Below are 26,900 nucleotides of genomic sequence, written 5' to 3'. Positions count from 1 at the left end.
TTATACCTACAGCAAATATAACGTTAGAAGACATAATGAATGGGAGTGGGAAAGAGGTATAGAGGTGCATAGGAGAATATAGAAGGCATGGCATATGGAGTGCATATGTTCTCTACTCTCTAAATTTGACTTTGACAGTAAATATCCCTGTTGAGTAGGACTTCCACTTCACAAGGATGCCTATATGGCATCTGTTAACGTGTTTGGATTAAAATGAGTTTACACGGGGTTTTAGACCATGCTGTGAATCACTGTTCTTTCTATGCCTGGCTCCTCCTGTTGTCTTCTACTATGTTATAGACTCCTCTTGAATGGACAGTCTACCTCTGTACTTCTTATATTCATTGAGGCCCCAGGTGTGCTTTTCCCTAGGATATTGGAGAGGCAACAACACTGCATTACTGCTCACTCACTGTGTAAGCACTCATTCCCAACAGCGTGACTTGCTTCCCTCATAACAAGACAACATACAATGAGTTCAAAGCCCAACCCTTTTGGTGGGCAGCAATGAGATCTGACAGCAGAGGACTTTCTGTGTGGGGGTTAGAAGAAAAATAACCTGACGTCTTGTATAGAAGTAAGGATGTTGCTAGCACATGGGAAGATGAAACAAGATGTCAGAGCACAGGTAGAAATGTAGATTCAGTCCACGTTAAAGAGAATCAACTTGAAAGGCTGACACCCCAAAAAGCACTAACTTACTTTGAGCTGCAGATTAGTAGGTCATATAGGATAAAAATTCTGAAGCCCCTTTTTTAGGCTCTTTAAAAAAAAGTTGGAAATTTGCTTTAATCAAGAAGGCTGCTTTTAACAGAATGGTGCAGAAAGGAGCTATCACTGTAAATATAAGTGGTTCAGAACTATGAAATTTTCCATCCTTCAAACTAAGAGAGAAAAAAGGCGTTAATCACTAAGAACAAATTTCCTAAAACTACCAACTGGAGAAGCTAAAAAGGGATTTAAATAAAGCTCAAATTTCATTTGGAAGTGATGCATGAAAGTGAAGTATAAGCAAAATTATGAAAAGTACATGAAGTATATGAAAAAATACATAGTTGGAAGAATCTGAAATTAGAGAACTTCAGGAAACATTTCCAAAGATCCTGGGATGAAAACCATCCTGTTTTCTTATCATAACTTAGTTTTCCTTAAAAAAAGCGTAGAATCCAAACCTGAAATTTCGTTTCAGAAATTGGCTGTCTCTCAGGCTAACACACACAGAAAGCAAGAGATTTTTCCTTTCATAAGCATTGACTGAAAGCAGAATTAAGTCCTGAGGCTTTGTAAGCAACCATCACTTTCCTTTCCTGAATTAAAGCTTTCAGAAACTGTATCATATCATAAGTTTAAACAGCATTTAAAGCAAACTCTGTGTGAGGTTTTGGTTTTTTTTAAGTATAAAAAAAAAGTGTTTCCCTAACTACAGGGGTACACATCTGTCAAAGTACCACTGCTCAGAAATTTCTTCTTGTCATCATTTGATTTATGCAGTTTTCTAGCCTTACAAAGTACTTTTTTTTAACATCTGATTGGTCTGCAATTCTACAGCAAGCCTGTTCAATGTCTTTGTGAGATGAAAAACTTGAAGTATTGTAATCAGAAATAGAAACAATAATAGCAAGCTTTCTGATAAAATAATCATAGTTGATTTAAGCTTTTTGTAAATTGAAATCAGTCATATCAAGACTATATCGCATTTACTTCTTAGGAATCTATAAATATTAGAAGGTATCAGATCAAAGTCCCCAGTTGTTTAACCCAGCTGTGACAAATACAAATTGTACCAGACTATGAAAGGCTAAATATGATGCAGACACTGAACCTAATGCGTGTAAAACAAGTAACTTCACAGACCATTGTGAGCACAATAACTGGGACTTGCAGGTGGGGTGGTGATTTGTCTACTACGCAAAGACAACAACTTTTGTTACACATACAACTTTAGCACACATTCTTTAAAATCACAGATTCCAAATTTTAGATTTAGGGGAAAAGAGATGGCTCCTTGAGCCTTGTGGTTAGAAGTCTAACTTAGAACACAAGAGATTCCCAGCCACTAACTTGAAAACAGTGTATTCAGCAGCCTCTGTCATGGAATATGAACCTCATATGCACAAAGCTCCATAGACATAAAACTGCCCACTTTATCAGACTGAAACTCTATGACTTTCTTAGAAGTCAGCATACTCTCACTTTAAGAAAATTAGATAGTGTCAGATGAAGATGGTATTTTTATAACCTTTCTGCTAAGCTTCAGTCCAGAAAATATTTTGCAACATACCAGTTAAGTCCTGTTAGTGGTATTTTGATGGCATGATTCCCTGAATTCCACGTAATTTGCCATGGAAGTAATATCGGAAGGTAACTTGCACCTGCCGAAACAAAATGTCCTACAAAAGGGCAATATAACCTGTTTTCTGACACTCCCCACAGAGATGAAATCTGTTCTTTCATTGCCTAAACACCTAAGATAAACCCATTTTCCTAAAAGTCCAGGTATCCAGCTTTTTTCTTTTTTTCAAGAGGAGCTGTATTGCTGATGGAATTTAGATAGCTACTGTAAAAAGACTGGCATCTGAACTAGAACCACATACATTTAGTTTCAGGAGAAAAATCTACTCATAATTGTTGCTATGAGTGATTTTTCCCCCTGCTTTTTTTTTTTTTTAAGAAGATGCCAACGTTAGTTTTGATGCTTCAGACTCTCAGAACTGATCTGTATGGTCTTACCACAGGAAAAAAGGGAGAAGGGTGTCTTGGATCCATCAGCAGAGGCCACTTAAAAACACTGAAGTGACAAAATAAATAAAGTGACATTCTATTTCTGTCCAAAATATACTGCGGGATTAAACAGCAAAGCAGAAGTCCCTTCATTGGTTTGGCCGATGCAGAAGAGACAAATGACAGCATTTTGGCACCCATTCTCCTTAGAAAGAAATGTTTTCTGAAGTCATGCCTAGTATTTGAGGAGGTAATAGACATTTCACTCAATAACATTACAGTCTTTCAGCCTCATGGCATATGATTTTGTAGTGAACATCAGAGAGGATTTGAAAGATCTGGCCCATAGCCAGCTCTCTAAATTATTTTCTTTTTTCTTCTTTTTAGCACTGGAGTCATAGAGAGGTTTATAATGATTATGCTCTAACCCGATTTCAAAATGCAAGTTAATTATGTATTTTTTTAAACTTATTGTTATCAAATGCTTTGAAATTCTATAAATAAAACATTCCGTTCAATGAATGGCACATAATCTGCTTCTAACTTTTCATTTGTGAATTCTTTTTTTTTTATTATTATTATTTTTTTTTTATTCAGCATAAAGAAAATACATCCATAAAATATCAGTGTAATGTGAAAACTATTCCCTGCCCTCCTTTATGGGAAGCTTAGGGGATTTTCTGTTTTAATTATGATTTACACTTTAGACAATCACACCATATGTAAGAAACATGACCAGAGGCTCTGCTGATATTTTCTTCCACTGGAATTACAAATAAGACACAGTTGGGCAACTCTGTGGGACTGACTAAATTTCTCATACCTATTAAATCCACGCATTTTGCACAGCACTGTTATGAGAACAGACAGAAAATAAATGTAATTATTCCTGCATTCTATTCAAACAGGGATGATTTATGGGTGCTTTTATAAGGAATCAGCTTTACTTGCAGCCCTTCGCTGGTGGTTGTTCTACACCATTTTTCCCTAACTATGTTTATTAAATGGTTGCCTCTTCACCAAAAGAGAGATGATGATATTTCAACAAAGAAATTACCTTATTCTATCTAGCTTTTGATTTGCAAAGAGAAAAGTAATGATATCAACGTATGCAATATGAAAACAATCTTACAAAATAATTCACATGTAATAGTACCCATGATCCCCCGTGATGTGATAGACACCATGGAGGATACAGAAGACCGACATCATAAGTCCATTATGATCCCTTTTGCTCGAGGTGAAAAATCCCTATATTTTTCCTATTAAAAAAATGACATTTAATTAATATACTTCAGTTATGAAGCCTAAAAACTATGCCACAGTGGATGCAGAGACAGATCAATCCGAAGGCAGTCTTTAATAGATTCTCATATGAGAATGCTCATGTAAAGCACAGAGAACGTTTTATGTTTCCTTGTGAACATTAGGCAAGAAGTACATTTTTTATGGCATTGAACTGAATTCCTTAAGGGTCTCATGCTTGCAGGAGTAGAACTGATGGAGTAGTTAATATGCTATAAACTCAGCTTGGAGACCTCATTTGAATATTGCAAGCCATCTCCCATTCTGTATGGAAATATTTGTCTAAGAAGTGACATAGTTTTAACCCAGTGTTTAGTTTTTCTCATTTTAAATTCAGCATTTAATTAAAAACAATCTCCAAGGATTAAAAACTACTGAATGATCCTATAAATAGTTGCACTTTACAGTTGTTTTACTTCCAGCTCGTGCTTTTATGCAAGAGAATGAAATTAGAAGGCATCCTTGATACAGTCAAAAATGCTTCAGATTTATGTGGAGGAGATAGGATATTCACTTCGTGCTTAGGAGGGACTAAATCTGTGTGTTTATGATCAATCTTATGTTCTTACCCCTCAATGCTCTTCCTTCAACACATTTTTAACTTTTAAGTAAAAGAGAAATTAAACACTTCAGAGCCTGCAGAATCTGACCTTTAAATTGGGGCCACTACTGATGCAGTGGTGATGCGGCCAAATAATTCTTCCAATTCACCACATGCGAAAGGTTGCATTTAAGCCACCTTCCCATTTAGCTTATCCCGTGTACATAGCTTGTTTGCCATTAATATGTAAAAGGTACTGGGAAGATACTCGGCTTACTACTGAGACTTTTATTTACTTGTACATTCTTAATACTCTGTTAAAACTTTTCAGACCAAGGCAATATGTAGTGCCTGATATTAAAGTTATGGCAAACTTAAAAAAACCCAAAACACATGCATTAATTCTGCATATCTGACATTCATAATGCTGAAATCTCAGCACAGTGGGAAACTGCGTATCTGCCTAGCCTCCCCCCTGGAATCCCAATGACAGAGTCGAGGCCTCAAAACTGATTTACCTCCAGAGACATCTTTACTTCAAGGTGTGCTTCACAGCTCCTTTTGAGCTGTTCTTGGTACATCACATAGTCCCAGGCAGCACCTCCTGCAAGGCAGTGCAGGCACAGCTCTCTGAGTTGTGCTGGCAGCCTCATTCCACTGCATCGCAGCAAAGCCTTGCTTACAGTTATAATATGCACCCAAAGACTGCCCTAGGCAAGTGAAATGTCTGCCTTTTCAGGAGGAAAGCCTATAATCCAGCCTTAAAATAAGGCAGATTCAAGCGTCTTGTCTCTTGTCTTCTCAAGGACCCACATACTTTGACATTGCAAAGGGGTACTGCACCTTGGTTAATATAAAAAATCATTCCTTTTTCTGCTATGTGAAACCAACTAGGAAGGATGAATAATGAAGAGGGACGGCAGGCACATCACAATTCTGTGAAACACAATACAAAAGGACCTGTTGGACAGCTATGCAATTGTCCAACACTCAAGGATCCCTCTGAGAGGACAGATTGGCACCACACTGATTGAAAGTCAAGCGGAGAGCTGTATTTTATCCTCCTTCACCTCCAGACATAGTTCTTTTCCCCCTGGAAACAAACTTTCCAATAGACTTAAGAACTCACAGGAGTGCTTAGTGCACATATACACAGATTCTTATATCTAGAAAATGAATCCATATTGGTCTGCAATGAGTGAGAATTTGAGACACTGAAGAACCAGCATGATAATACCAGCATACAAGTGCTGAGCCTGTTGCTGCCATGAATGATGTGACTTTTGAATGATTTAGATCAGATATCCAGTGCATAGCAGTTGGGAGATATGCTGTGTCTCAGAGAAGACCCTGACTCGCAGCCAGCAGCCAGAATTAAAATAGGTTTTTGACTTCATAGTCTGATTGCACAGCGGACTGCAGAATTAAATTCTGCACGCAATTTGGATGTGGTACATTGATTTAGAGTCTAATAGACATGGTTCTGTATAACCTACTTAGATTCCATCCAAAAGAAAAAGCTAGTAGCTGAACTCAGTTAACATGCCAATTATTCAGTATTCTCCTCATATTGCTAAGCACTAATGAAAAGTAGGTTGTTGGGGGGAATAGTACCCAATTTGTGTCTGAAGTTGAACGTATTTGGGCAAAATATTTTTATGAATATAAATAATATTAGTGTTTCACTTGTGATATTCTTAAAAATATCATTGCATTTTAGACTGATATTTTCTGAAGCAGAGCGAACACACAGAAATTCCCACTAGCTAGCTTTAAAAATTTCACAGTTTTTGCACTCTATTTAGTGCAAGGTGAACAGGAAAAAAATAAGAAAAAAAAAATTATGCTATTTGATAATATTGCAGGCACTGCCTGGAATGGCACCACCACAGAAAGAAGACCCACGGTAAGGGAGAATAATAGCTTTCACAAAGCAAGACCTGAGCATCTCAGGTAAGAAATGACGTGCTTGTTCTGCCTCTAGTGATTTGCCTTTCTTACATGCAGGAGTTTGTGATGATGAAATAGAATCACAGAATCATAGAATGGTTTGGGTTGGAAGGGACCTTTAAAGACTATCTTAGTTCCAACCCCCTGCCATGGGCAGGGACACCTCCAACTAGACCAGAACTCAAAGCCCCATTGAACCTGGCCTTGAACATTTCCAGGGATGGGGCCTCCACAGCTTCTCTGGGCAACCTGTTCCCGTGCCTCACTACCCTCATCATAAAGAGTTTCTTCCTTATGCTCAATCTAAAGCTATTCTCTTCCCATTCAAAACTGTTGCCCCCTGTCCTGTCACTATAGGCCCTGGTAAAAAGTCTCCATCTTTCTTCTAAGTCCCCTTTATATATTGAAATAAGTTGCATTCATTCTGTTCTTGCTATGTTCTTTTTCACGATGACATCAGAACACAGATAAGGTAGATGAAAACTGTATAGCCACACATCAAACAAAGGAATAAAACATGTTTAAGAATGTTAACTGTATTAACAGGGAGGATACTGAAAACAGAGAAACAACTTCTCAAAGATTCAGATGAAACCTGTCATATTCAGATCTACCCCAGATGCAGCACTTGACTATGCATGAACCTGAATATAAAATGGCTTTAAATATTTTTGGAAATCCTTATTTCCAGTAGGAGTCTTAGGTTGAGTAAGTTCATGATCACACTTATTTTTAAAAAACATAGTAGTGCTTGGTCTAGAGCAGCTCAGTGTTTATGGATTTATGTTTTATTGTTTGCATAACTCTGTTGTAGGTGTGAATACATATCTTCATATATTCTAACACACAAAAATGAGTCCCCAGTGAATCCTGACCAGAAGATTACTGCAGCTACTTAGATGAAAAGCATGAAATAGCTCTTAGTTAGAAGAATCTGAGGGGGTTTTTGTTCCACTTTTATGTTTTGTTCTTAAATTATTATATTCTCCCTTATTCATTATTTCCTACTCTGAGCAGCAGACTCTGGGTTCTGCTTTGGGAGCATCTGGCAACAAGGTCCCTGATCATTTAGAACACCTGGAAACCCTCTGAGGATGCCTGCTGCTACTGCCAGGTAAGGACAAAGTAAGAGCAGCCACAAGGGTGTGGGCCTGAGAAAGCTCCAGCATTTTCTAATGAGCATGATGAGGAGCCCTTGACCCAGGGTGCCTGTAGCCTTATTTGCAACTGACCCCTTATTAGAGAGGGTCAGGCACCCATTTTGGGAACCTGTGTTTGGGAGAGGCGCATGTAAGAACCAGGCCAAGAGTACAGTTAACAGATGCAGCTGCTTGTGCAAGAAGGGGGTCTCAGATGAATTTGCTCTGGTGTAAATAGTTTCAGGTATGGCGGTGACATGCCACAAGGTAATTTTCCTGTCAGATGCTGGAGTAGCTGCCTCTGCCATAGAAGAGGCCTTGATGCAGATGGACTTCTGGGTGATGGATGCATCTCTCAAAGTCACAGGCTGCAGGGTCTTTGCCAGGAGAGATGGCCTTCTTTCCTGTAGGTCTGCTGTCTTGGAGGAGCTTTGCCACCAAGCACAGGAATTATGGAAGGAAGTGAGCAAATTACGCAGCATCAGAGAAGATGAAAAGGGGATGTACGGGGTCTTCTCTGAGATGCAACAGCTTGAAGAACCTTGGACTCCAATTGCAATAGGGATGCAGGCAGTGCCCACACATAGTATTAATATAAGTGCAACCTCTGGAGAAGGCAAAGGGTGAGAGCAGGCCCATCTCCAACACTTTTATTTCAGCAAGGAAGTGCCTACAGGGCACCATTGGGCGTCCAGGCCTCTGGCTGCAGAGAGTGCCGGAGCCTGGCACTTGTGATGGAGGGCAGCGGAGACAACACCTGTGTCAGATGTGAACAGGTAAATGATCTGCTCATTCTGGTGGCTGAGCTGAAGGACGAAGTGGAGAGGTTGAGGAGTATCAGGGAATGTGAGAGGGAGAGCGACTTGTGGACCCACTCCCTGAGAGAAAGGGAACAGGGTGAGGCCCCACACAAGTCAGAGGACCCCCTCCCCTCTCGTCACCAGGCAATAGGAGGGGATCGCAGAGAAGAGGGGGAATGGAAACAGGTCCCTGCTCAGGGAAGCAGGAGAATCCCCTCCTGGCCCCTCCCACCTTCCCAGTTACCCTTGCAGAACAGATATGAAGTCCTGCAGGAGGAACTGGCTGTTGGAGAGGGGGATGATATGCCCGGGCCAGAAATGTCAGAAAAACAAAGTCACCATGGACCCAGCATCACAGCTGGCTCCAAAAGGAAAAGCAGACGGGCCATTGTTGTGGGTGACTCTCTACTGAGGGGGGCAGAGGGGCCAATATGCCATCCTGACCCACTTCACAGGGAAGTCTGCTGCCTCCCTGGGGCACGGGTCAGGGATGTGTTGGACAAACTTCCGGCCCTAGTAAACTCCTCTGACTATTACCCCCTCTTAGTATTTCATATGGGTAGTGATGAGCTCTTATGAGGAGCGATTGAAGGAGCTGGGACTGTTTAGTTTGAGGAAGAGGAGGCTGAGGGGAGACCTCATCACTCTCTACAACTACTTGAAAGGACATTGTAGAGAGGTTGGTGCTGGTCTCTTCTCACAGGTAACTAGCGATAGAACAAGAAGGAATGGGTTCAAGTTACAGCAGGGTAGGTTTAGGCTGGACATTAGGAAAAAATTCCTCACAGAAAGAGTGGTCAGACACTGGAATAGGCTGCCCAGGGAGGTGGTGGAGTCACCATCCCTGAATGTGTTTAAGACTCATTTAGATGTGGTGTTAAGGGATATGGTGTAAGGGAGAACTTCGTAGAGTGGAGTTGGTGGTTGGACTCGATGATCCCAAGGGTCTTTTCCAACCTAAATGATTCTATGATTCTTTGAGGGAGCTGGGCATGTTTAGCTTGAAGAAGAGAAGACTGAGGGGAGACCTCATTGCCCTCTACAACTACCTGAAAGGAGGTTGTAGAGAGGTGGGTGGTGGCCTCTTCTCCCGAGTAAATAATGACAGGACCAGAGGAAATGGTCTGAAGTTGTGGCAGGGGAGGTTTAGATTAGATATTAGGAGGAATTACTTTACTGAAAGAGTGTTCAGGCACTGGAACAGCCTGCCCAGGGAGGTGGTTGAGTCACCATCCCTAGAGGTGTTTAAGAAACGTCTAGATGTGGCACTTCAGGGCATGCTGTAGTGGCAGAGACTGTAGGTTGTTTGGTTGGACTCGATGATCTTAAGGGTCCTTTCCAACCATGAAGATTCCATGATTCTGTGATTATGGAGAAATCCCCAAAGCCCTTTCTGGGAAATCAGTATGCTGGGGTGCCTCTCTAAAGTGCCTGTATACTGATGTGCACAGTACGGGGAATAAACATAATGAGTTAGAGTTGTGTGTAGTTGCAGGGCTATGATCTTCTTAGGATCATAGAGACATGGAGGGATGGCTCTCGTGACTGGAGGTATTGCAGTGGAGGGGTACAAGCTCTTAGGAAAAGACAGCCTGGGAGGATGAGGAGTTGAAGTTGCCCTTTACTGGAAATAGCTGGAATGCATGAAGTTCTGCCTGGGGGTGGATTATAAATACATAGAGGATTAAAAAGAAGACAGGTAAGGGTGACATTGTAGTGGATATCTGCTATAGGCTGCATAACCAGGAAAAGCAAGTGGATGAGGCCCTCTACAGACAGCTAGGAGCAGCCTCGTGTTCACAGGTCCTTACCCTTATGGGGAATTTTAACCACAGCAATATCCGCTGGAGGGACAACACAGCAAGGCATAAGCAATCCTGGAGGTTCCTGGAGTGCATGTACAAGAACATCCTGACCCAAGCAATAGAGCAGCCAATGAAGAGAGGTGCTCTGCTGGACCTCATACTCACTAACAAAGAGGGACTCAGTGGGGATGTGAAGATCAAAGGTAGCCTTGACTGCGGTGACCATGAGATGGTGAAGTTCAGGATTCTGAGATGAGGAAGAGGGAAAAAAGCAAGCTCACAACCCTGGACTTGAGGAGAGCAGACTTTGGCCTCTTTGGAGATCTGCTTGGAAGAGTCCTATGGGATAAGACCCAGAGGGAAGAGGGGCCTGATAAAGCCAGTTAATATTCAAGTATCACCTCCTCCAAGCTCAATGATTGGGGCAGGGGATGTGGTGGCCAGGGACATGGAAAAGGCTGAAGTAGTGAGTGCTGCCTTCAATCCCAGAGACCAGGGAGGCAAGTCTGGAGGAAGGAAGCCATACCTGTGGTGGGAGAGGATCAGGTCAGTGAAACTGGACACACATAAATCCATGCACCCTCATGGTATGCACTCACAAATGCCGAGGAAGCTGGCTGATGTCATTGCAAGGCCGCCCAATAATCTTTGAACAATCATGACAACTGCAAGGATCGCCTGAGAACTAGAGAAAAACAATGCTAAATTCCTATCTTCAAGAAGAGCAAGAAGGAGGACCCCGGATGGTGAGCTTTCCCTTAATCCCTGGGGAGGTGATGGAGAGCAGCTAATTCAGAAAACCATATCAAGGCACATGAAAGACATGAAGATGATCAATAGTAGTCATCATGGATTCACCAAGAGGAGGTCATGCTTGACAACATGATCACCTTCTGTGATGAAACGACAGGTTTGGTAGATCAAGGTCAAGCAGAGGATATTGTCTATGAAGACTTCAGTAAGGCCTTTGACACTGTCTCCCGGAAGATCATCATAGAAAAGCAGCTAAGTATGAGCTGGAGAAGCAGACAGTGAATTGAAAACTGACTGAATGGCTGGGCCCAAAGGGTGGTGATCAGTGGTATGAAGTCTAGTTGGAGGCCAGCAACTAGTGGTGTATTCCAGGGACCAATACTGGGTCCAATCCTCCTCAACGTTCTCATTAATGACCTGAATGATGAGGTTGAGTATACCCTCTGCAAGTTTGCTGATGATATAAAACTTGGAGGAGTAGCTGTCATGCCAGAGAGTTGTACTGCCCTCTGGGAGACGAACTTTGACAGGATGGAGAAATGGGCTGACAGGAACCTCATAAAGTTCAACAAGGTGAAATGCGAAGTCCTTCACATTGGCTAGAACAACCCCATGTACCAGTACATGCTGAGGGCCTTCCAGCAGGAAAGCAGTTGGGCATAAAATGACCAGGGGGTCCTAGTGGACACCAAGTTGAACATGAGCCAGCAATGTGCTATTGCAACAACAGGTGGCTAAGGTATCCTGGGCTGAGTTAAGAGGAGTGTTGCCAGCAGGTTGAGGGAGATGGTCTGAACATCAGGAAATAATATATATATATATATTTTTTTTTTTTTTTTTTTTACTGTGTGGGTAACTGAGCAGTGACACAGGTTGCCCGGAGAGGTTGTGAAGTCTCCATTCCTGGAGATATTCAAAGCCAACTGGACATGGTCCTGGGCAACTGGCTCTAGGTTGCCCTGCTTGAGCAGGGGTGTTGGACTAGATGAACTCAAGAGGTCCCTTCCAACCTCAACTGTTCTGTGATTCTATGGTTGCTTATGTATTTTTTGGGGGTGGAGGAGAAGAGCAAAGAATATTGAAGATTTGGGCATTCGGTAATAATATGCATTCTCAAACTTGCAATGCATGCTTGCAGCCCGATTCAACAAAAACAACACTTGAATCTTCTATAATAAAAGCTACATATCACCCTTGCCTCACTTGGTGTCTGCAAAGAAAGGTGGGGCTGTACAAATGCAGACAAGTGCAAAAGTAGTCATGTGTGAATACAGGTAAGTGGAGAATCATGCCCAAAAGGCAAGGCAAATACAAACTAACTCATATGGACATGTAGGGCTGAATGAAACCTGAAGACAGAAGTCTACTATATTAGAGTGACATGACATACCTAAGCCAGTGAAAATAATTCCTTGTGCCATTGGACTGAATCCCTTGACCTGCAACTGCAAGACACCATATGCTGTACTTGTTAATGTGTTACACCTCATGGCAAGTAACTTTGACTCAGTTTCTACTCCTGTGTTTTATTCTGTAAACTTTCCTTACTGTTGCTTTAAGTGTTCTCCTTTTTTTTTTTTTTTGTTTGTTTGTTTTGGATACCTTCAGTATTTCACCCGAATTGATGATGGAAACAGCCATGTGAGGAAGGTATTGTTTTTGAACTATATTGCTAATAACTTCCTGGGCTGTATCTTACCCCCAAATTGAACCTGTGGATGGAGAAGGAACACCCTAGGAAATTACTTACCCTCCTTCTTCAGAGTATTTATGACCAAAGGCAAGAATGTCAGATGCCCGGCCGCTGCCATCGCATATCACAACAGGAACAGGAGGAGTGTCTCGCAGGTACTCCAGAACGATGGAGATAACATTGGGACCTCCTTCCACAATGAGGGCCACCACTGGGACCCCTTGACCAATTCCTGGAGTAAAAGACAGAAACAAACAAAAAACCCAAACAAAAAAGAAAAGGAAGAAAAAAATGCAAATCCAGCAAAACAAATAAAAATAACAGAAGACAGAAAAAGAAAAATCAGATTGAAGTTGCTGCATTGTGACTGTACAGTGTTATGTCAGAGAAAATGGCATTTGGAAAATCATAGATTTTAGTGACAGAAGGGAGCAGGGTAGTCATCTCATTGGTTCCACCGCATAAAACAGGATTTTCTAGAATTATCTTCTGTTTCAAGTACCATGTTTATGGTTGAATTAGATCATGAGTTTTTTGTAAAATATCAAATCTTGGTTTGAAAGCATAGAGAAGCTACCACAGTTCTTCCTAACATGTTCAGAGTCATGACTTTGTAGCTTGCTTGTAATCTAGATTTTGCATGGTGTCAGTTTCCAATCATTGAGTCTTCCAGTAGCTTTCCTTGCTTTTTAAAAATCCCTTCTATGATTTTTTTGTTGCTGTATTAGGTGCATTTTTAGGTTGCAGCTGGATAGCCCTGTAATCTTCTCTTTGATAAATGAAACATATTCTGTTACAAGTCAACGCAATACTTGTTTTCCAATTCTAGACCATCTGACAGTTTTTCTCTGAATTCTCTCCCAATTTTGCAGAATATTCCTTGATTTGCAGGCCCCACAGAGGGAATATTGCTCCAGAGAGCTGAACTAGTGCTGAATCAGGGGAGAGATGTCTTCATTTTCAATACTTGTGGTATAATTTGATGGGAGTCCTCTGCAAAAGTTGCAGCTTAGACTTTGCCAGGAAAGTCTTATGGATTTAGAGAAAGGCAATCTGACACCAGGCTGGTGTTAACATGACTGAAAATGCTTGTCACTTCTTGGACAGTTGAGACTTGGGACATTCAAAAGGACTCAGGCAGTAGAACTAGTTAAACATTTTCTATTAGCATTTTTTTTTTTTTGTCAACAGAAAGACTCTTCCTTTTAAACTAGCTTTTCTTAAGAAAAACTATAGGTATTCTGCACAAAATTTTGATGTTTCACTGAAAAACAAAAAGAGTGCCCCAAATTTTTAACTGTTGGGTTGGGAAAAACTGCATGAGGCCAGGCAACAACAAGTTTTAATGTGACTGCATCAGGTTTCCATTTAGAAGGAGTGCTGCCCACAGAAGCAAATGGACTAGAACATTGCATCTTGTTAGACCCTCTAGAAACACTCACAAATCAAGTGATTTTTGATAGCCACAAAAATTTTTAAGGATTTGAGTTACTGTCAAAAAATGAACTGTTCTTTAAAAAAAGAAAAATACTCAATTCTTATATAAAACAGCAAAATATTATAAGCACTCCTGAACCACTTTATTAACAAACATTGTGTCTCCTGGAGAGACTCTCAGCATGCTTTGTTATGGCTGTATGTACTGTCAGTGTGTGGCTCTTTCATCATATAACTTAAGTAAAGCGTGAGGTGTTTATTTATGTTAAGAAAACTATAAACAGAGTTATAAAATCCAGGATAATGAAAGAGAGTAAGAAGGGTAGAATGTAACAAGGTGGTTAACAGAATGATTTGCACAGAGCTCACTGGTTATTTTTTTAAATTAATGTTAAGGACTTCACTGAATTGCTGTTCTGCCTAATCCTTAAGTACTTTTTGTGCTTAAGTTCTTTCCAAAGGTTTTAGTGGAAAAGCTGTTTTGGAGAACAGAGTTAAATAAAAAAGGAATTCACTCTTGCTTAAGAAGAGTGAATTTTAAGTCTTATGGGTTACTCTGTCCCACATGTACTTCCATTAACTTTAAGACATTTAAATTAAAGAGGAATTTTATTTGGCAAATTTGAGGTTTATGCATATTCTTTTAATCATGCTTAAAATTGCATCCCTTAAAAGTGCAATAAACCCCCATTTTTTTCTGAGAATTTTGTAAGCAATATGATTTGATTCCCATAACAAGAGATGTATTATGATACACCTGTCTGTAGTTAAGCATGCAGCAGAGACCCTCATGTCATATGTCTGCCCAGGTTTTCCTTTGCTACTAGGTGACAAAAGAAATGGTTTTAGTTATGTCTAGTACAAGAATTATTTTTTTTGTAAGACAATTGCTATGAGAAGACGAATAAAAATGAAATTCTTGGTGCAGAATATTTTTCTTTGTAATAATTCCCAACCTAATCACATGGTGGCTGATGAGAGACTCTCTTCAGTTAAAATTTTAATACAGAATTGGAGGGAAATATTTTATAATTTAATTTCTAGTGGTCTGGCTAAAGTAATGTTACCAAGTTTTCTGAACCTTCTATCAGTACTTGCTGCTTCTTCTGTAGCTTTTCTTTACACCACATCGTATAGCCAATGCTTCTAGCATTTTTAGTTCTGCTGGTAGTTTAAGAGAAACGTTCTTGGTAGCTGAATAAGTATTTCCCTTCACTGTTCTTGTTTCAGTCCTCCTTGCTCAAAAGACTGATCACAGAGAGCAGATCTACCATGAACTCTGAGTAGGAGGCCCACAACTCACTGAAATCTTACATCAGCATTCCTTTTCCGCAGGGTAGTATTTTCCTCTGGAAACTGACTGTTAGGGCCCATTTTATTTCCTTATGGACAAAAAACCCCCACCCCAGTGCTGTATTTAAAAGCCTGATCTGAACATTTACCAAAGGTTGTCTTTTGTGAAGTACTTGCTATAATGCTATATATGAAATTGTTAGCAAAGCTGAATATAAGTGCACAGATTTGAAAGTATATAATTAACTAATGGGTAGAGTTGTATTTGGAACTGTAGTACTAATGTATTTTCTTGAAGAACGTACCCTGATCCTATGATAATTATTAATGACCTCAAAAAAAGAAGTAGAACTGGTACTGACATCTGCTAATAAGATAGTATTAAGAAGTATTCTCAGTAATGAGTCAAATCAGGTCTGGATGACATTAAGGATTGAGCAATAGAAATGGAGAAAGTTCACAGTGCAAAATGCAAAGTCATTTACTTGGGGATTAATAAATTCTACTGTAAACTGGGAAGTCATTAGGAGAAATACTAGAAAAGAGAAAGGTGTAATCCAGCTGATCCCAGGAGACCATGGGACAGCAGGTATGATCTTGCAATACACAAAACAAAGCATTTTCAGCAGGAAATATGGGCACATCAGCCCCATTGTGCAAGTAGCTCATGAAATTCCACACAAAATATTGTCTGTAGCTATGCTCACCCATGTTCAAAAAGAACAAACTGGAAAAAAAATTGAGGAAAAAGCCAAAAGGAGTATATGGGGAATAAAGACACCATCTTATGAGACAAGATTTAGATGAGTTTGGCTCATCTTCATTAGCAAGTTGAAGAGTGAAAGACAATACATCTGAATATTCCCATGACATACAGCACATTGGCCATTAATAGTTTGAGATGGAGTTCAGAAGATTTCGGTCTATCAGAGGTGTCAAATCTTCACAGCCTTGTAGTAAGACTAAAAGGGAAAAACTTTCTGAGTTTGGAGTGATGCTCAATAATCATTATAGATGCAGTCACCTTATGTATCTCAAACTGTTCCTAAAAGCAGGTTGCTTCAGTCTACTGGAAGTTTGTTCAGTCTCAGTGTATTCTGCTGGATATTGATCAGCTACATAATTCTAATAATATAAACAGTGATGGTTAGTCCATACAGCTGAACTATTTTTGCCTTTTGGGGTCAATGAGTTGGCCATCTCTTGCTTTTTTTTTTTTTTTTAATTTGTTTTACTGCTATAGTCACAACAGTTGCATGGCATATAACAGTTCTCTGCAAGTGTTCCAGTTGTGTTTCACTGTGAATAATCAGATGGCATTTTTTCTCTTCCCTGATCCTGCAGAAACACATCCAGCGTGAAAACAACCCTCTAATTTGAGGCTAGTAAAGCAAAACAACTGCACTCCAAATCCACCCTTCAATGAAACTTCGTAGCTTTGAGGTTTTTATATGATTATGTTCCAGATTAAAACGCAAATCTTTCAATTATTCTGGTAGATTTCTTTGTGAAACAGCAAAGATTTGAAACACAAAGTTGATTTCCAAATCTCATTTTCCTTTTAGAAATCCTCCCTGAGTTTCACGAAATCGAATTTTTTTTCTTTGTAATTTTCATTGTTCTCCATAAGAAGTTTTGGTTTGGAAAAATATATTCTTTCCTTAGTTTGGAGGGAAAATTAGAAAGTACATTTCTGGATTTAGATATAACATTTTAAAATCAGTTAATAACACATTGTTGATATATCTTCAGAGTATAACCACTTCTGGCTTTCAGGAAAGCTCTCTAGACTACTGCTGTCTGAATCCTAATGTTATGAGCTTTTCCAGATTTATCATGATTAATTTCTAAGCAGTGATGGTATCCACAGTGTGTGAAAGACAGTCCATAGACATGGGAGAAAAAAGTCACATCTGCTTGAGTAACTTAAAATTTGAAAAAGAAGGTAAGTGGGAATTATCACATTCCCAGTTTTCTACGATGTTCTCAACCACTTTTAAACTATTTGTGACATTATATTTGCTTCAGAATAGAAGCTTAGCTGCTTATACCAAAGAAATATGCTTCTCAATAACTCTGAGGCAACACACAGAGCAGATTTGAATTAAACTTTTACATGGTTTGATACCAAAAATCCTGGATGCATCTTTGCCACTAAATACTAGGAATTTGGAAATGAATGCAATCTTTAGAAAAATTTCAGTGGGTAGGAAATATTGATTGCCCATTCCTGATCAGATATTAATATAGCATTTGCTAAAAATTTTGCATCTATGATATCGAGAACTGACCATGCCTTGTCTTACTGTAACACCGGACCAATTTGAAAAATGTTGGCATGTGATGCCAATAGACCGAACCTCTGACTTTGGGAAGAAGGTAGCTGATGAACTTCTCTTTAACTGCTAATCAGAATATTTTTCCTTGTATGCAAGAGTCAGGAATTCTCTGCAAGAGCACTATTTCAGCTTGTGCATGCACATTACACAATAGTCTGCAAAGAAGTGGAAGTGCCTGATATACCCACAGAGAGCCTCTTGTTTCAGCCACTTCATTCAGAAGGAGAATGTCAGGATGGGAAGCGAGATGCCAAATCTGAAGGTAATACATTCCTTACAAAGCCAAGGACATCATCATTACAAGAAGAGTTTCTTGCAGAGTTGACATTGTCAGAAATGAGGCAATGCCAAGATAAAACCATGCTGATGAAAAACTGGACTACATTACTGGGGTTGCTGTCTCCTATCATGCATCCAGAAGGCAGGAACTTTGTGCCAAGTATTAAAATGGACAGTCCAATAAATCAACAAGTAAGAAGTTTTACGTTCCTGTTTTTCAGTGGAATTTAGTACAAAATTGCCCTAGTATGGGCAAAACTAAGGATAGCAATCATCTTGCAGGGCTATCTCCAACAATGCTGCTGTTTTCACTAAGTCCTCTTTAAGTATACAACCTTAGAAATTGTTTATTTCACATTTTATTAACAGGAAGGAGAGTAGCAGTAATGTACTCCACTGAAATATTGTCCATTCTGAAACTGAACACAGCTTTTTCTACATCCTTTGTAGAGGAAGACTCATCCTCTTTTAAGTTCAAGTGAATGATTTTAAAATATCTGAAAAATTATGGTGTTTTCCACCCGTCAGACAGTTACATGGATGATTTATTTTTAAATTACTCAGTTTTTTTGGTTTTGTTCTTTTTCAGCATTTCTAGGATGAGCTTTGGTTTCAGCAAATCTTTTTCCTTTTCCTTTTGGTATATAGAGGAATCTTCTTGTCTCGAAGTATATCTGCAGACTTGAGAATAGCTGGGAATGGTATTGGTATTGTGTTACCACTGTGAGGTTTCTCTCTTGGTTAACTACGCTTATGTTTCAAGATGTTAAAGGTCTGATCCCAAATCAAAGGTTTCCCTACTTAAGAATGGTCTCAGAATTTTTATTCTGTGTTATTGAAAATAGTTTGTAAGCCAGAGATATTTTTTTTCCTCAGGTATTCAAAGGAAATATGCAGCTTGTATTCAAGAGCGGGTATACGTAAAACACCTCACACAAACTTGCATATTACTATTTCTCATTTAATAAGGTCTCCATCTCACATACTGAAATTTTATCATTCCTGCTATAAATGCAGAAAGTCTCTCATGACTTAATTAATAGAATACAGGCAAAATAGTCGCTTTATTTTCATTTTATATAATGATTCATCCAAAAAGAAGAAGAAATATTATCAAAGACCCAGGAGTTTAAATAAGTTTTCTAAGGCTCATCACTATCTTAATTTCTAAAACAATAACTTGTATTTGGAGCATTTCAATAAGCATAGATTATTGCAGGGTAGACTAGATTGATAAGTGTTTCACACTGTCACCTATTGTGGATATTATTGGTGCAATATTGTAAATTAGACCACAATATCGTAAATTAGACCGCAATGTCATACAAAAGATTTATACACTCAACCTAAAGCTCCACTACTGTGTTATTGCCTTTGTGGCCAGCAACAGAGTCAGTGAGAGACTTTCCGGCAATTGTGATGCCAGGAAGGACATACAGCAGAACATTTGTCCTAATGTGCATCAGTAGCAACTTGTAGGTCTTCATGTTTACACAGAAAAATAATCCCATTTTCCCCTTCACACAGCGGTAGTGCATGAATATGTAAGTTTAAACAATAAACTAGAAGAAATGAATGAATTTGGAAATGGAAGCAAGGAAAACTGCATAATGCCTGTGCTGTGTGAAAAGGGATTTTAAAAAAATCTACCATGCTTTGCAGAAGCCCTACTTTGTTTTCCCAGTTCTTGAAAAAACATGAATATTTTATACTGTGAGTATATTTATAAATAATCTATAACAGTCTTATAAATTATTACTAATTCTTTTTATGAAGAGCTAAACACGAGTTACCCATTTTTTTATAGACCAACAAGTGAATAAAATGCCTCATTTACTACAAAATGCATTTACTACTCCTGTTTTTAAGTGTGCTTGTAAGAGTAACTAGGACGTATCAGTATGTTGTGTACTAAGTTCACCCCTGAGATCAGCGCAAACAAAACCGAGGGGGTCTAGTTCATTTTCCTTGACAGAAATGTCTCCCATTTCTGCATCTTAACACTGGATGGTGGTAGGTGCATCTGAACTGATTTCCTGCTGGCCACCTTTGCTCCTTCATCAGGTCAGACATGTTGATGTGGGCTCCCATACATTCATTTTCTTTTTCAGCTTGGAAATTTTGGCTGGAGAATTTGTTAATTATTTGGATTTTTTGGGGATGTTGGGGCCTGTGGCTGTCCCACTGGAGGAGTTTCTGCACAGCAGTTGGCACAGGAGCTGCTGGAGCATCTCTCTTACAAGGAAAGGTTGAGAGACCTGGGTCTGTTTAGCCCGGAGAAGAGAAGACTGAGAGGGGATCTTATCAATGCTTATAAGTATCTAAAGGGCGGGTGTCATGAGGATGGGGACAGACTCTTTTCAGTGGTGCCCAACAACAAGAAAAGAGGGCAATGGACACAAACTGGAACATAGGAATTTCCACCTGAATATGAGGAAAAACTTCTTTGAGGGTGACAGAGCACTGGAACAGGCTGCCCAGAGAGGTTGTGGACTCTCCTTCTCTGGAGACATTCAAAACCTGCCTGGATGCCTTCCTGTCCAACCTGCTCTAGGTGAACCTGCTTTTGGCAGGGTTGTTGGACTAGATGATGGTCTCCGAAGGTCCCTTCCAACCCCTACCATTCTGTGATTCTGTACATCTGGAAATCTACGTCACATCTATGTCATACCTTGCACACACCATGCAGCTGTAGAGCACATTGTCCACAAGCTGGATGTAATGTAAGAACTTGTCTTACACTGCATGTAAGAGACAGTCACCATGGACATACCCAGTGAGTCCAAACTGTCCCACAGGGTGGGGAGAGCAAGCCTCCATGAACCTAAACACAGTGCCTGTGCAGTCAGACTGACATCTGAAATCTTAGCGAGGCACACGTGGCTCATCTGTGCAGTGTGCAAACAGGATTCTCATTCTTCTTAGAAATCCCAAACATACCGCAGGCTTGTATGGGGATGTATAAGGCAACACTGAGCTGGAATGGCTCATCGGTTCCTGGTGAAAGCGGGTATATTTGCATATTCAAGGGCCTCTATGGTTTTACACAGCACCACCCTCCAGGTGCACATGTTACTGAACCTTCCCAGACCTAGATGTAGTGTGGATGGTGGGGTACATAAATTAACAGGTTTCTCCACTGGCCATCACATCACAGGTTGTCATGTGCTCGTCTGAGATAATGGACTTTTAGTAGCAGTAGTACTACTAGTAGTGGTTTTTCTGTGACAGGCTTTAGATTTGTTTCAGGCCTCTAACTTTTGTGTGTCCTGCAAAAGGTCTACCATTTGTAGGCAACAGCTGCATTTCTACCTGCAAAATTCTTTTAGAGCAATGGCTTTTGTAAGTGGTAAACAAAATGGTCTCTTAGTGGCTGACAAACACAGTAATAAAATAGAAATCCAATAATATAAATCAACAGATATATACATATTTATGTGTCTGCAAGCATTTGCAGATGCACAGCGCACTCAAAGGCATGTATACAGACGATTTTGCAGAGGTTATTTAGCACAAAGGCCCCATAGGTTTCCTGAAAGTGAGGCCTTTATATCCTCTCATGTGCAAAAGTAAATTTAATTTGCATGCAAAGCCAGGTATTTTTAAACTTTTCCTGTCACATACAATTTTACATGATGAGGACCTGTGTTTCTTTCAGATTTTCCTGTCTTCCTCATCAGCTTTATGGAGAAAATTTTAGTGGGGGTTTTTTATTTATTTTTTTATTTTTCAGTTTTGTTCCAGATGATAACAGAAAATGCTCCTTTATTATAAGGAATGAATCACCAGGTTTGCCCAAAGATATTAAGAAAAAATTCTCTCTGACCTTTGCCCTTTTAACTAAGTGATAATCTGGGCCACAGCTTCCTTTGCACATATGACTTCAGGAACTTTGTGCTATCCATCCATACCTCTGGAGTTAAAATCTCCCTGAGTTCCAGGGTTGTTTCACAAGCCCTGTGCTGGTGCCTCTCTTTCCCCTGACAAATTGCTGCTCTCACTAGACAGCAAGTACTTGTGTTGCTCCGAGGTATGACCCAATCCCACCTTGGTTGCAGCCTGATCTGTCATTTAAGGCCCCAGTCTGTGGTGTATGGCTGGTTTAAGCATTAGTCAACTGTAATGATAAACGCAAAGGCAAATGGCCAGCGTGGTAAAACCAGTGGGAATATGTTTTCTTTTAACATAATGAAGGTTATGATCCCTCCCCTTACAGACACGATATCCCTCATACACATTCACAACGAACTGTATGACAATGATGATCGAAACAAGAAACTTCATAAATACAAGTTTGTAAAATGGCAACCAACTTCAGAAATACAAGTTTTTAGCAAGTTGGCCTTGAACTAAAACTTGAGTTCAGAGATTTATTTAATCCTAACACAAATGCAATCTGAACATATTTACTACAACTCTATTACAAACAGGTATCTTGATACTCACTTTAATTTGGTAAATATTAACCAGTACCTCTTGGTTTGGTTTTCTTTGTTTGTTACAACTATTTTGGATGTGTAACAATTAAAACAAAACTCTGCTGCATTTGAATGCCATGTGGATACATATTTACTAAATCGAAATAAAAAATTAATAAAAAGTTGATGAAATTATGAATTTATACATGTAATCCCACTAACTTGGAACAGAAACACCAAAATCAGCCTGCACATGTGGGCCTCTAATCCTAAAGCAAGTGCCAGCGTAACAAATCCCCAATTGCACCAAACAGATGATGTGTTTCACAGGTACAGGTTACTTATTCAACAGATGAGGTTACAGATCAGGACTTTTTATGCAAGGATTGTTTATCAGTGGCATTTAGTGGGCAATCCCATTTAACTGCCAACAGGAGGCTGATAAAGTGTTGTGAAGCTCAACAAAAATGTTCGTGTGCTTACCAGCTCTTTGGCAGTTTTGAACTACATTTTGATCAAATCTGATCTTAGTTTTAACCTAAATATGTGAGAAGAACTATGATTTTTGAGTGGAAATCAACTAACAAGCATTAATCATTCATATTTGAAACAGGGCAAAAGAGCATATCTTTCTGACTTTTTTGCAGAGTTTGAGGTTTATGGTGTCTTGAAACTCCAGTTGGAACTTGGGGGTTCTGGGAAATTAAAGAAAACCAAAGGAAGTCCTCAGCTCAATATAGAAGTCTGTCTTGAAAGTTCCACTTCCAGGCCATATTTCATGGGGCTAGCAGAGTATGCAGCAGCGTGCTGCATCAGCAAAGGCTAAAAGAAACACACCACATGAATCTGATGGCTTTCAGAAGCATTTTGGTCCAAGTGTTTGCGTAGCACTTTGACATCCTAGTGAGAGGTACTTAACGCAGAATGGATAAACAAGTAGATATGCTCTGGAATTTTAATAAGCAAAAGTCCACCCAGCATGAGCTTAAAAGTTTGAGGGAAGTAATTTTAAATTTCTGACCTAATATTTGCCTTACAGTAATAGAGTCAACAGATACTGCTATTTGTTTGTTAATAGAGTGTGTCTAACCACAGGGTAAGTGCTGCTTAAATGGATTTAAAATGGTATTGGATTTACAACAATCTTTTTAAAAGTTTGCCCCCACAAATGTATCTGCTTCACCCCTGGACATCTATGTGGTATTGCTTATGGTCCCAGCTGCCTCAAAAAGGCTAAGTGATAACAGAGAACATCCTGAAATAATCCAGATCTTTCCTATTAGGTTACACTGAAATAACATTACAGCTTGGTTTTTTGTTTTTGGTTTTTTGTTTTTTTTTTTTTGTCAGGCTATTGTTTTCAGCCTTCAGACCCTTTTGGAAACACCTCCTGATAAGTACAAAACAATTTTGGATAAAATATCAACATCAATAGCAAATAGATAAGATCACCTGCATATACAATAAATCTGCTTCCCCCAACTCTGTGAATCACAGCTGCAGTATGCTTACCACCAGAACAATTACACTATTAACTACTAAGTGAACATGACTGCAGAAAGGGAGGGTAGCCTTCACAGGATGACAGAGAGGGATGCTGGGTCTTATTTCCAGAGACAGGAACGTCCCCTGATGCCACAACCATCTCAAACTTAATTTCACACCGTGGTACTTCTTACAGCCAGTTCTCCCTTTTCCTCACCCCTTATCTCCAGTATCTTCCCCAGAGCAGAATCCAAAGATGATACAGATATTTCTTTTCATCTTTGAAAGGATTCTTCAGTAATAAGAGCAGAGAAATGTAGAGATTTAAAAAAACAAACAAACAAACAAAAAAAAAAGAGGCCAAACTCATTCTGCCCTCTTCTGAACAACTTTAACAGTTTTCTATTTTAATAAATTAAGTGGAACTTCCACTTGTTTGGAGTCTCATTACATGCCCTATGTCTACAGAAATAAAAGGGACCTGTAAGCCAATACAACAAATTCTAAGAATCTTTGCTGTGTTTCTCAGATTCACAGAACTAAAGGATTATGTGTGACAGAATGACACAGAACCACTACTAATAAAGAAAAGCTCACAACTGTTGGACTTATTTTTGCTTTTCAATATACGTTTTGGCTTTTCTTCTGCTGTAGGCTCAATGAATCTCATTTACTATCATTTCCTTTTTCTTTTTCATACTTCTCAACCACATTTTAATGTTACTATTATAAATTTAATTTTTTTCAGATTTATTGTTTCTCTTGTAGTTTGCATTCATTCTGCTTGTTCTTATTATGGTCACTTCTGTTCTACATTCTCTTCTTTCTGATTTCCTTTTTGGTATCCAAATCACACTTTCAATTCCTGTCTGTCTCCTTGTGTCTAATCCATAATTGTCTTTTATCTCCTCTATTTTTAATTCTCCTGTTTACTGAGAGTATGATTGCATTTCACTTGTCCCAGCCTGTTCTCCTTTCTATTCTGCCTCATCTCAGTACTTTCACCCTCATTTTCATTTGTTCAGTGCTCCTTCCTCACCTGACTAAATCCACCCTGTGATGTATTTGCCATCCTACCAGGTGTGTCATTGGCAGAAAAAATTGTGGACCTGACACCTGGACCGTATCTTCATTTAATATTGGACAGATCCTAAAAACGTCTCCAAAGGACATCAAGGATGGTAATGAGAAAAACTGATGAAAAATGTATGACACTTTCTTTTGATTTTCATACCTATCTTTGCAAAAGGACCAAGTTTAGAGAGTCCTCAGGACAGGCAAGATATGGGAAGAGTCTATGTAAGACTAAACCTTGGGATTGGTGAGCCTCACAAGCCAGTAACAACTCACTTGTTTACTTTCTACAGGATGGCAACATCCTGTAGAAGCTGGTACTTCAAGTTCAAAGACACACATGCAAGAACCTTCACGGATTTCAGTCAAAACATCCTATCTGTTATAGCAGTCAACTATTTATTAGGCCAGTACTACAGAACCTAACAGGTTTTGCTCTTCTTGGAGCTCATCAACTGTAGGTAACAGCCTAAGAGACTCAGGAGCAACTAAAATTTCAGTAATTTTCACATTCTGTCTCATCTTCCTCGTTACTTTTCCTAGTTCCCTTTGGATGTGAGCACTACCACACATTGTAGCCAGCACTTTAGAAAGTTATCACAGTAACATAGCGAAATTTTACATTGCCTTGGATTACATATTGAGGAGTTTTTCCTTGTCATATTTTACATATTTGTCAACATATTGGACACTATCAGAAAATTATCCCTCTTTTCTCACCTGTTGTAAAAAATTATAACAGGTGAGAAACGGAACAGCATGAATTTTGCTAAAAAATATTCACCCTGAAATAATCTGTTTCTTAGTTGTATGGCTTTGTTCTGATTTTTCTGGTAAATTCAATAAAAATGGCTAAACATTATAAAGCTGACCTATGTTCTTTTGCTTGTGTATCAGTCATATGAAAACACATATGTTTTCAACACACTCATCTGTTGAAAGTCAAGTCCGTGAGAGGAATTCACGGATTCACTTTCACTCAATCGTGTATTTATCTGTACTTCAAGAACAATTTTTAACTTGCATGTGCTTTCTTATCCCTTTCTGAGATGGTATTTTTGTCTCCAGTGCCTGATCCACCAACATCATGATGCTTTTAATGAAAAAGGCCCAAGTTTCCAATCTCTAACAAAATCTCAAAAGAGTCAAGCTTCAAACAGTTCTGAGTTTTACTCAGATTTCACAGAAGTCAAACTTGCAGTAGGCTTCCTTTCCTAGAAAGAAGTCTGTACCTACACCTTCCCAGCTATGTAGTTATGAAAATGCATCTAGGGCTGCACAGAATATGAAGGAAAAATCTGAAACAAATGAGAATTCCAATGCATTTGATGATGGTGCAATGGTCAGAGAAGATGCCAGTGATGACAGTTGAACGTCCCTTTGCCTTCCCAGCCCCCTTCATATATTCTCAGGCATAGGATGACAAAGGGAAGTCCACGGGTCACATGAACAGATATTGTCGACATAGTACCCTGTCCAAATTGCCTTCTCTACCCAGTCAAATCACCCAACTTTATCCATCAATTCCTTACTCTGAGGTAACTTTTTCTCATAGGCCTACCAAAACTCAACTATATTCACCAACTCTATAAAGAAGAAAGAATAAATACAAGGACACAGCTACCAATGTCTGTGGCCTGTCTGTTTTCAAACAGCATACTGTAGAGGTAGGGTAAACCTTCAGCACCAAACAGCATGTTTAAAATAAGAACAACTGCAGATTGACAATGAATAGTAATATTCCACATGAAGCCCTACATGGTCTAGGAGACAATTCTTCCAGAAATGTACTAATCAAAAGAAGAGTAATAATATTGCAAGGTGGACTTACACAACCTAAGGATTTGGTGTGGTAATCTTTCTAAGAA

General features: G+C 39.3%; 1 protein-coding gene across 1 annotated transcript in view; it reads right to left on the bottom strand.

The window, feature by feature from the left end:
• The window catches only part of TRPM3 (transient receptor potential cation channel subfamily M member 3), a 415,507-nt gene that overhangs the window by 85,905 nt on the left and 302,702 nt on the right, over positions 1-26,900 (bottom strand). The window contains exon 7 of the mRNA XM_054184768.1: positions 12,765-12,939. Within this exon, the coding sequence (XP_054040743.1) occupies positions 12,765-12,939 (175 nt within the window). The remainder of the gene's footprint in view (positions 1-12,764; positions 12,940-26,900) is intronic.

The sequence above is a fragment of the Rissa tridactyla genome, chromosome Z, assembly GCF_028500815.1.
Source record: "Rissa tridactyla isolate bRisTri1 chromosome Z, bRisTri1.patW.cur.20221130, whole genome shotgun sequence".
Lineage (NCBI taxonomy): Eukaryota > Metazoa > Chordata > Aves > Charadriiformes > Laridae > Rissa > Rissa tridactyla.
Note: the sequence above shows the minus strand (reverse complement) of the source record. Positions and strands in the feature narration are given on the sequence as shown.